Source organism: Argiope bruennichi, chromosome 9 (assembly GCF_947563725.1).
Source record: "Argiope bruennichi chromosome 9, qqArgBrue1.1, whole genome shotgun sequence".
NCBI classification, from domain to species: Eukaryota; Metazoa; Arthropoda; class Arachnida; order Araneae; family Araneidae; genus Argiope; species Argiope bruennichi.
In genome coordinates, this window is record NC_079159.1 from 525,619 (window position 1) to 537,736 (window position 12,118).

At 30.9% G+C, this 12,118-nt stretch overlaps 1 protein-coding gene across 1 annotated transcript in view; it reads left to right on the forward strand.

The window, feature by feature from the left end:
- Nucleotides 1-12,118, forward strand: part of LOC129984741 (PAS domain-containing protein cky-1-like) — a 149,598-nt gene that overhangs the window by 104,600 nt on the left and 32,880 nt on the right. Inside the window, exon 3 of the mRNA XM_056094688.1 lies at nt 10,163-10,221. Coding sequence (XP_055950663.1) covers nt 10,163-10,221 — 59 coding nt within the window. The remainder of the gene's footprint in view (nt 1-10,162; nt 10,222-12,118) is intronic.

A 12,118-nucleotide genomic window follows, 5' to 3' on the forward strand; every position in this document is an offset into this window, starting at 1 on the left:
CACCGAAATGGGGGCTTTGGAGAAAAAAATATAAATAAAACGAAAAAAGGCTCATTGGAAAGGTTTAAGATTAAACATGAACATTTAAGAAATTTTGAGCGAGTTGGTTGCAGTCTGAATGATATTTTAATCTTATTTGCTCATCTGACAGAAATACGCTCTGTCGTTTGTTTAAGTCGCTGGATTACAATTTACAGACATTTTTCATAAATTTTTAAAGCGACGAAAATGTAAGATAATTTTTTAAAAACAAAGCAACACCAAATTTGTATTATTAAAAATTGCTTTGAGTTATTCAAATCTTGTTTTAAAGTACATGTATTGAAAAAGTATGCTTGGGGTTGATGCTCTTCGCTTATAAAAAAAATTTGATATTTAAAAAATTTGAATCAATTTTAGTTCTCGTGGAGCATTTTTTATTTTTTCATTTTTCAATGACTTAAAAAAATGTTCCGCTTCTTCATGTGGAATGTCTAGATATTTTAAAATACCTTCTTTTGAAGTTGTGATTTATAAAATGTCCATAAATTCTAATATCTACTAGTACTTACTTATATAGTTGTAAGATAAAACATTTTGAATCAACCACATAAAAAAATTAAAATTAGAAAAAAAAAAGGATATGGTAAAAATTAAATTGGATGAGTGCCTACATTTAATAAAACCTATAATAAACTTTCAAAACTTCAAAAATCTAATCAGCAGTTATTTGCTACTAAAAACGAGAATCCATGTTTTACTTTTAATGCGGTTCAGAATTTTACTTCATGAACTAATTATTTACATTCAAGAACTGTTTTTGTTTTCGCAAATGATTTTAGACAGAAATCTAATTGAATTTTTGAACTGTTTATGATTTTATAATCCTTTTGAATAACAAACTGTACGATTTATAGCCTGTTTAATCGTATAATAGGTCGATGATCCATCATCGTTTCAATCAGGTTTTTATTCATTACAATTTGCATCAAAATCAATATCGCTGACAGGTCAATATTTTAACACGTTCGACTCCAGGCAGCAGAAATTCACACAGGCAGAGAAACTTCGCAAAGGCTTTTTTTTAAAAAATAAATAAATAAAAACTGCTTCAGATCGGTAAAGAAAACGCGAAAACTGGCAGGCCGATGTTTTGACCCCAAATGCAATATGGACAATAATTCCCCGTCTAACTGGTCTTCTAGCCTTGACCGGCTGAACCTCCATCCACCCCCGCCGACGGTTGACCGTTCCATTAAGTGCCCCCCCCCCCGTCGATCAAGTTCATTAGCCCATTAAGCTCAATGAACTTTAGAGCTCATTAAAGTAAATTCAGCTTCTGGAAATTGTTTCCGAATATGTCCGTCCGGAATAGCATATTGAATGTGAGAGGATACCTCGGGCAGATGCGAATGAATTCTTATGACAATCTAATAGAAAATAGGTTTTTATATGGATGCAATATTTCTCTTGAGCATTTAAAACGAATGTGAAAATAAAATCCATTCTCATATTCCTATGGTAATTTTTTTAAAAAAATAAACTTAACATATTAATTAATTTATTTTTTAATTAATTAGATGCAGTATATTTTGTAATCGGATAGAGGTATATATTTGAGATTCAGATACCATTTAACGGATTTTGAATTCGTTAGTCGGAATTGTATCTGAGATTATACAGTTTTCTGTGTGCAGTTGTACAAGCAAAAAATCCTTGCATAGCAGATTATCAACGATTCAAGAATTCATTCCTTAGTCATTCCGATTTTTCTTGTAATATTTTGCAGAAACGATCATGTCTCATACAATGTTCATTTTGGAATTGGCTCCATATTGCAGAATTGAGATTAATAGCATTAAAAATGATTTCACTTTTAAATGAAAGTAAAGTCAAATTGAAGAATTACAGAATGTATTCTAATTGTTTTATAAAATTCATTCTGATTTCGTAATTCTTTTTGCTTTCTCGTATAGAAGTTTAGAGAAAGTAATAATTAAAGAAAGCGAAAACGGAGATTTCCATGAATGAGATTCGAGATGAATCTGCACAGAGAGAGAAAGTTTCGGGGAGACCACTCCTCCGCGGGCTTAGATAATTTTCAAAGTATTATTTCTGACAAATTAGAAAGTGAGCCTTACAAATATTTCAAGCATTCTCCGAACGGTGTTCTCACTTTTTTATTATATCCTTCTCCTTCTGAACAAGAACTCCCGTTTTTAACATTCCATAGAGTTGCTTAGTATTTTAAAAAGAATTCTTTTTTATTGGAATCTGAATAAAAACAATTCTGTTATATACCTAACATGCGGGACAAATTTATTTAAAAATGAGAACAGTAAGGAGGGAGCGGGGAAATGACTTTTAAATTAAGATTGGCAGTAAAGCTTTATTTTTAATGTGTTAGAGCGTTAATAACTTATACATAATTAATAAATAAGCAATAAGTTAATTTTAATAGCTTTTCAAATAAAAATTTTAATAAGTAAGCAACTTTAGAAAAAGAAGGCATTTGGTGCATGACAAAACTTGACCGTGTAACGAGCATGTGAAGCATTCGAAACTTTTTTAAAAACTGAAAAGTATTTTATTGCTCTTTTGATTGAATATATTGCACGTCAGTAGATAATAACTACTGTATTAAGGCAATGATTTAAATAAATGGAATTTCGTTTGCGCTCTCGTGGCTAAAACTATAGTTCTTTGCCAAATTTTGATTTCAGTTTGTCGGAAAAAGGGCATCCAAATGATGTATTCCATTTTCTGGCACTTGTGTGTTAACCATATTTCAGGATTTATCGTCAGCAATCGCTAGATTCACGCCAGAGATTGATCTTTCGTAGCTACTGTTTGCCAGTGCTATGAAATTATAACGCAAGTATGTTTTTTCTTTGCTATATTGCCAAAGGGGAACTCTAAAAATAAATAATAATAATAACTGAGCCCTCATGGACACAGTCTCACTCAAGATCCCTCATTTTATGGGGGAGGGATGGCACCTGCATTAGAGACTGGTGCGAATTAAAGGCGCATGCCAGGGTTCCCGACAGGAAGCCTTCTTTTAAAAATCGCAATGAACTTCTTTTTTATACAAGCCCCTGTCCACATTTCCCATTTTAACCGGCTAGCCAATCTCTCAATTACAGCTAAGCTTATTCTAGCGGGAAAAAAAAAAAACTAGTACTGCAAACACTGGAAATCGATGATTAATGTAAACGATTTTACTCCAAATTTCTTTCTTTCGATGGTAATTCTTTTTAGTCTTTTATTTTAAAAGTTATTGTTTATTTAAAAATATCGTTACACACACACACACACATCATTTTTTATGACAATTGAGCTGTGGAATTTTCTTGAAGATACAAAAATTATGAACATAATTTAAATATAGAAGCCACTTTTTGATTTTAAAATATCTAGAGAAGAAAAGATAATTTTTCTCGCTAAGCTAAAATCTATTTATCAAAATAATACAGATGCTGCAATATTTGAAAACTTATTGCTTGCAGAAAACGATAGGGAAAATTTTACTAACCTAATTGAAATGTATATAGCCACAAAACTGTTGCCATCTGCATTTTCTGGAGTTGGAAAAATTTTTAAAAATTTTGTAGACTCTTTCTTTAACTAACTCATCAGCAAAGAGGTAGTTTTCTGCCTTGAAAAGAGTATAAAATTATTGTAGAAGTTCAGTGTCAGAAGAGGGATTAAACACCATGACTCTGCTGTAGGCGGAACAAGAACAATTAAATGTTATTGACATATATTAAATAATATTATGCACTATTAAATTGTATTATTAGAGAGAGAGAGAGAAAAAAAAAAACAAGGAAAAAATTATTTTGATTTCTTCTTATTTTTTTTAAATGCTTGATTACTCAGTATTTTTAACCATGCATATTGAGATATTTATATGTTCTTGTACTGCTATTCTGGTATTGCGCTTGTGTGCGATTTACTTTTAGAGCCTTGATAGGTTTGCCTTTTATTTATATATTATTTTGAACAGTAACCTCTGCTGTCACTTTTTTTATACGTGCTTTATGACTTCTCTGAGTGTTTTTGGCTCATACAGTCAGTAAATGGAGCCCTCCCTGTAGCGTACTTTTTTAAATGAATAATTAATTTATAAATACTTGAAACATTTTTCTTCGAATCCTTGTGCATTCATTGCATACAAACATTGTTATTTAACATCAGTTTCAATAGAATTTTTTTTTTTTTTTTTTTGAATCGGAGAACAATTTTTTATTGATTATAGCTTATAAATTACTCTAATTTTCAAAATGTATTAGAGTGTTATGTTATTTATTAATTATAATGACCAAAGATTTGAAATTTATATCCTTATATAACTGAACTTAATCTCATTTATTTATTCTTCAATAAAATGAGGAATAAAATATTTAATATAATGTGGCCCTTTAAAAAGAATAATGAAAATAAATAAATAAAAGCAAAAGATACAGGGATTGTACTGTTATGAAAACTTAAATTTTGAAATTCTTATTTTTACCACTCTTTGCTGAATATAATATTTATTTATTCGACAATTATAGTCAAACTGGTGTTATTAGGAAAAAACTTTCTTTTCTACAATGAATAGCACATTATTTGGGTGATAGTAAGAATAATTACATGTACGAATTGCCTATATGAATTTCATAAATTTATCTACTGATTTCAAAGTATATTAACTATTAACAAAGATAATTATACTAACAAATTTGAAAAATTAAGTAACATAATTTATAATTATAAAATGTAATTATTTGCAATAAAAATAATTGTTATGAATTAAAATGTATGACATTAATTTAAAACATTATATCTGCGAAATTGAAATTCCCAAGTCCCTATTCTTTCAGAAAGCCTCCAAGAACTTTAGCTCCAAGGCGCCCTAACATGTCTGATACGCCCTAGATTAGAGAATGTGTGAGAAAGTTTTGGGGTGGCCTCTACCACTATTTTAAATTCAAATATGCAAGTTTTACAATGCTGTTAAATTTTGGCACAAAGTATGTTTAACTATTCTCCTTAATCGAAACGGTCCCCACTCTCATTAATAAAGGGTCATTTTATGCGAGGGGGAAAAAAAAGTAGCTTAGTTCTATTTTGACTTTCGCAGATCAAATCTGGAGGCTTGATGTAAAGCTACTCAGAAAGAAAAATCAAACTCTGCATACTATAATTCTTTATGATACGTCGAATGCGTTATGATACGTCAGAATTAATGTCATGTGAGCAAATTAAAAATCTTTTAAATTGAAGATTATACGCAGAAGTTGTTTTCAACTAAAGAATCATCCAAATATTTTTATCCCTTAATGAAGAGAAACATACATACTGTCTATTTAGATACGAAACTTTCCGCGCCTTACTCTTGGGCCAGGAGTCATTGATTTCATCAAAATAGAGGCGCAGTGAAAGATGGAGCAGAAGCACGTGGATGTAGAAAATGTCGTTAGCCGTGAGGTATATCCGAATAGAAGAAAAAATAAATAAATAAAACAGGATAAAGTAGAGGCTTAACAATGAACTTTGAAAATGCGTTCATCTTATGCTTAGCATATCGCTCCTTTGTGGAATACAATCGCCCAAAAGCGGTTGCCTCGAGATTCTTGAAACGAACATATGCGGATACTGAGTGTTTTCTTTCCTTTGGATCAAATCAACTTATTTGAAACAGATTGAATTGAATTCTTTTTTTTAAAGCTTTTACTGCAATTAGTCAAATTGTTTCCGTCTCATTTCTAAACCTTATTCTAAGCGATTTAATATGCTCTTAAGTCGCTACAGAGGCAGACAGATTTACGTTCAATTTCTGAGTTGCTGTTTTTTCCCCGCCCGGTGTGGTTTGAGGAAAACTGCATCGGCATTGGTGTTCAAATTCTTAAGCCACGTCAACCATGCCTGAAGATCCATGAGAGACAAGTGGTGACAGCACTTCCCATTTGGTCACAAACCGAAGAAAAAAACCAAACAAAAATGACACTCAAGATGTGCAGTCAAAGCTTAGCATGGGACCGCCAAAAAGAAAAATAGAGCCATCATAGTCATTTATACGCGGCCGCCGTCGTCGTACAAGCGACTGGACACAGACAAATGACAGAAGACCGCCGCTGCTGTCAATGAGTCCGGAACCCTCTGAAAAATGGAACTGATTCGGGCTCCCGGCGCTAAGTATGCGGACAGCGAAACAGCCGCGATTTATCTTCGGAGACGGATCGAGAAACAGTTCTGCCGCCGCTCATTTTACAGAACTGCTTAGTATTCGACAGATGGCACCGGTTTGAAGAATGGATATGAGGCTGCCACAATGTATTTGTCTTTCTTGGCAGTTTTGAACCTCGTTATCGCTTTCTTCGGAGTAGTTTTTAATTTCATTTCAGAATGCTGCAGTGTGTAGATTAAGAAACTAAAGTATTGGTGTTGTAATTAAACTGATGATAAAAAATTAAACGATGAGGAATATGAGCTGCTTATATTGCACCTCGAAGAAAGCAGATATAGAAAAATGAAAGAAATGTGAATCTATCTTTCGAAATGCTGCTGAATTTTTTTTTTCGCTACTTTTTCCCTACTAATTATATTTAAAATTAATTTTGATAAAAATTATTGAAATTAGGGAAAAAATTGCAAACAAATAAGTTTGGATTTCTTTCTATTGTACTATGATTTTTTTAAAAAAATTTTGAACTATTGGAAAAAAAATGTTATCTGTGATAATTCAGGAAATACATTAAACTTTTAACGTATATTAAATAATAGTTTTCGACAATTCCTGGTATTCTTGAAAAGATATGTAAAAATGGTTTATCTAAATTAAAATTATAATCGAAATTTTGATTTTTTTTTTTCATTTAGCATCTACTATTGAAGAAGTAATTGTATGTCAAATTTAATAGATGTAAGATCTATGGTTTTTGTTTGTTGCATTCTGATAATTACACATGGTGTTGTACACTGTGCGATATCGGCATCCCGCAATTTACAGAAAGATGCCGGCTTGAAAATATTGTGACTTTAAAAATTCGAGATATATAGTTTTACAGTTATAAGAGTACTGTTAAAAGTGGAAGCCAAAAATTTAAAAAAAAAAAAAAAAAAAAAAAAAAAAATACTTTCCTCACAAAAAATAAATTAAAAAATATTTCAAAAATGAGCAAGTGTTTATATATATATATATATATATATATATATATATATATATATATATATATATATATATATATATATATATATATATATATATATATATATATATATATATATATACAGCTTAATAAAGAAAACTGATATGCTGTTAGTAAACGGTTTTCAAATTCATTTTAAAAAATGTAATCATATCTCATTTTACTTTTTTATGTAAAAAGAGGATGTGTTGTAACATTATATTTCGGAAGTTAAGCATTTGCTTAGCTTCCGAAATATTTTGAAGGATCTTCATTTTAAACCTAACTAAGTTAAAAAAAAAAAAAAAAAAATCTTGAACTGCACTTTTCTGTCTGTGAATTGCTAAACAAGGTAGCTCAAAAATGGAACTAACTATATTATGATTTTTTTTTTTATATAGTATTTACACTAAAATTATAGCAGTCTATCAAATTTTGGACGAAATATATTGGGTGTAAAATTTGTGTATTTCTCTATATGCATGTCAACTCGGCAACTCACATACACGATAGACTAGATGTATGAGATTTTTTACGATTTTAACATTATACTTGCGGATTTCAAGAACCGAACAATTTATTTCTGTCGATCTCCTCATTCGTGTATATTTGAACTCGATGACTTAACAATGCGGCATGAGGAATGAATTTGGCCTGTTGTCTTGTCATCATTTGTGCACTTGTAACAAATTTCCCAAAAAAAATTACAAAATATACAAAAACAATTGTAAAATATACGAGGCGAAATACAAAACTTACGGTATAGTTGTATAAACAAAAGAGAAGGTCAAAAGTTCGGACATTCCAGTTAGTTTTACAATCAAGTTTCCCTAAATAGCATTTTTGAAAAACAGTTTCAGAAGTACACTTTTTTATTAGCATATTAGAAAACAGAACTTTTTTTAATTTTTTATTTGCTTTCCAGTTTTTATTTTATTCATCATTTTAAATCTAATGGAATCTTGAAATAAATATTTTCACAAATTCTCTTCTAGGTTTTGTCGTGGATTTTGAATCAATATCTTATTTAATTAATTGATCGAGTAGTAATTAAATTCCTTAAAGCATTGAAATCGTATACGATCATCGATAATGCATGAGTGTGTAGAGCCTCTAAACAGTAGCGGATTCAGAGAGTTCGGACCCTATCTTTGTGAATGGAGGCAGGTGAGACTGACTGAAATTTTTCACAGTAAATAGTAAAGCTTTTCTAATTTCTTTCTCAATCCACTAGTTTGTCCAATCAAAATAATTTCTACAAATAGGAAACCATCTCATAAAGCAGTACAGAATTAGAAAACTTCCTACAGATGCGTTTAACATCCCCAATAGGGTTCTGCCGCTTACAAGATTACGGAAAACAATGGCCTGATGAAACCAGATCCTGTTTGGCCCCAAACATCTCTCCCGATCCTCTTTCCCACAGTCCCAGTTCACTAAAGACCCCATACCTGAGCTCGAGGAAAGAATTCCGGAGGTTCACAGTGATAAAGTGTCGGCGAGCGCCATTAAAGTCCCGCTAACAGAAAGCTTCAGATCGTTTGGGTCGTGGGTGGTCCCCCGATAACACCCCCCTCAGATGCTTCGGGTCCCCTCCCGCCCTGTCTCGACGATAAAGTTGCGCAATGTCCGGAGATAAAAGTCCTGGCAGTCGCATGCCGAATGGTGGGAAGAGGTCAGGGAAGAATTGTCGGGATGTCGCTTGTTTGCGGGTTTGGAGTAATTAAAATTCTTTAAGGTAAACCTTATGACTCGAGGCACCCAACATGATGCTGAGAGGGAAGGCGGCCTCGTAAAGGTGTAATCGGTTGACAGTCCGAGGAAAGCTGCGCTGTATATCATTGGGCCCGATTAGGATCTCCCGATGATGGGAAGTTGAAAGCAATCGATATTATGCCCGTTTGATAATGACTGCATTTTAATGGGTGAATTCCTGAATATGTTGGATCAGAATGTCATATAAGATATTTTTTTTCAAAACATCTTAATGACACAAAACATTTTATCAGGTTTATTAAAAGTTTGACGCACCTTCTCTCAAATTCCATGTGATTGTTGTAGTCACATTGTTGTTGTAACGCATTTAAGTTGATGCATTCATATTCTTGTTATTCTGCTGAACGCGCTTATATATAGGAACATTCGGATTTCCGAAAACTTCGTCTACTGGAGGTACAAGGGTAAGTGGCACTGGAGCATTATATGAATCTTTCGTCTCTTGTCTTCATCAGTGGTTCTGTAAATACAAATTCCATCAAGTGCACAGCCTTATTTTTTGCACTTTTTTCATATTTTTGTTTAATATCTGACACAAACGCACTAAATTTTGTCTTCATGGAGTCCCTTAAAACTTGTTCCCGGGTCATTTATGCGTCGCTTGTCTCCCCTTCTGCCACTGTTGGAGGGACAGAATTGGCGAAGAAACTCTGTCTATGAATATTATCATTCTTGTGCACTGCACTATAAAAAAATATGAAGTATTTTATACGAAAAATTTAGTTATTAAATATTTTTTAAGCAAAAGGATCTCTGTTAAGTTTTTGGAGTCCAATATACCGATCGCTAGTTGAGTCGACAGAGCTAGATGACTTTTAGGTAATATTCTAGCTATTGTAAACAAAATTAACTCCAAGTTATTCATAAAGATAAATTAAAATTATTACTAGTAACTTTTCCCCCTTCAACTCGGTTTAGAATATGAAACATCGGCAATTTTAAGGAAAATAAAATACTAGTTTGCGAGACTAGTTTTACTAATTGTTGAAAGAAATTCATTGTCATTACTTTCCCCAGTAGTTGACTTTATGCAAATCACTAAAGCGATTCTTCAAGCTGTGAAAAAATGCCATCACGAAGAATGTTTATTTTATGGATCAAAGGAAAGAAGATTCTTTTTCTTTTTTTTTTCAAAATAAATAAATAAAAATCACAATGAATTTTATAGGAATTGTTGTTTTACAATTATGAAACATTAATTTTTAACAATGTTTTTCTCTTTTCTATTTCAGTATTCAGGAAACATGAACTACCTCAGGAAAATATGATTCCTCATTTCGGCTTTTCAAAGGTATGAAATACCCAATTTTTATAAGACGTTTTTTATTATTATTATTATTTTTTTTGATAATATTTTTAGTGTATTGATTTCCACCGTTTCTTTTTTTACTTTTTAAAAAAAATTCTAATCATTTATTGAATGCATGAAATTGTATGAAAAAAAAACCAACCATAAAGCTTGCCTTAAGAAAGACTTTTCTGTAGAGAAATCAGTTTCCTACTTCTAGATAAATTAACTACGAACAGTTCCGTGCCTTGTTTATATTAATCCCTTATATTTTGAAGATACCTACCCACGTGATTGAAGCAGTTTTTAATCACTACACAGAGGTAAGCAGTAATATTAACTCGTTTCCTGACGGTGTTCATCACTAGTTCTGACACGAAGGAGCAACTAAATACAGAAACTCATTCTTTCATTTCCAATTCAATTAATTTGTTTTTTATAAATTAAAATCTTTTTCTCGTTTAACTGTATTACTCTGCACAAAAATTTATCCGTCGATGCAAGCACGAAGTTCCCAGTCAATTAATTAACTAAAAAGATAACTTATAGACCTTCTTTAAAGCAAGCGATATATTTTTTGCGTCTGTTGAAGGAAAAAAAACAACTAAAATTTGATTTTATTTATTACAAACGTTTGATTTCTATTTTATATTAGATATTTTTAAATTTTCTATTTTCAGAATTAAAATAATTTTATAATCAATTCGCGCAACATATTCCTACTTTCATCCATTTAATATTGTTACAGTGGCAAAATTGAAAACTATAAAAATACTGTATTGATTCAAGACAAATAAAAATATATATATATATTTAAAATTGTGATTCTACAAATCTTGAAAAAATATTATAAAGGTAAAATTTTTAACTGCAAATGCTGAAGAATTTGAAAGAAAGTGGAGCGAAATTTTTGACGATTCATAGATTCAATATTTCTGTTTTCATAACATTAGTGTGAATGGTTTTTCTTGTCTATGATTTTGATTTTTTTGCCTATGATTTTTGCCTATTGAATAATCTGATTAAAGAAAATGCTTTTAAGGCTACAGTCATTTTGAAAGAAACTACTTGTTTAATTGTTTTAATTTGTTTGTTTATTTTATAATTTAAACATTTTAGTTTGTTTGTTTTTAATTTGTACTTTAAATGTATCGAAAAAGTTTATCGTTTAGCTGAAAATCATTATAAATCTGATTAACATTCGAAAATTAATTTTTGACAATGTTTTGAACAAAACAAAAAGCACAAAGAAATTTTTTTTCTAATAATCTTATGATGAATTTTAAAGGTAAAAGAAGCTTGTTAAAGGCTCTTCGTTTTGAATGTGCATAAATGAAATGGTATTGTAGGATTTGTGTATTATTTAATTTTTTTAATGCAACTGTTTGCATCAGCAAGCATGGGTGGGTAGTTTTTAAATTTTGGGATATTTTAGTATTTAAAATGTTTTTTTTTTTTATTAAAAATTCTTAATTGGGAAACAAACAGAATAGAGAATAAAATTCTCAGTATAGGTCTATAAATCTGCTTTTAAGAATTTTTAAACTGAGTATGCTCTTAGTGTCACGTTACGTTTACACTCGCAATTGAGACTGGAATCTCTTTCTCTAAATTAAAAACAAAACAAAAAAAATTCCTTTAATTAAAATTTTTTTATGTTGAAAAATAACATAAAATTTAACTTGCTTTATAAACAGAGAAATGCAATTAAAACAGCACTGGATGCCTGGAATAAATTCAGAAATCAATGAGTCGTAATGAAGGACGGATTTCTGTCGGTACTCAAAAAAATTATAAAAAATACCTATTTGGCACAAAGACTGTGCCGACAGTAACGAATTTAGGTATATAGCTTCAGCAGTACATAACGAGGTCCCTCTTTTGATAGCATGACCCATTT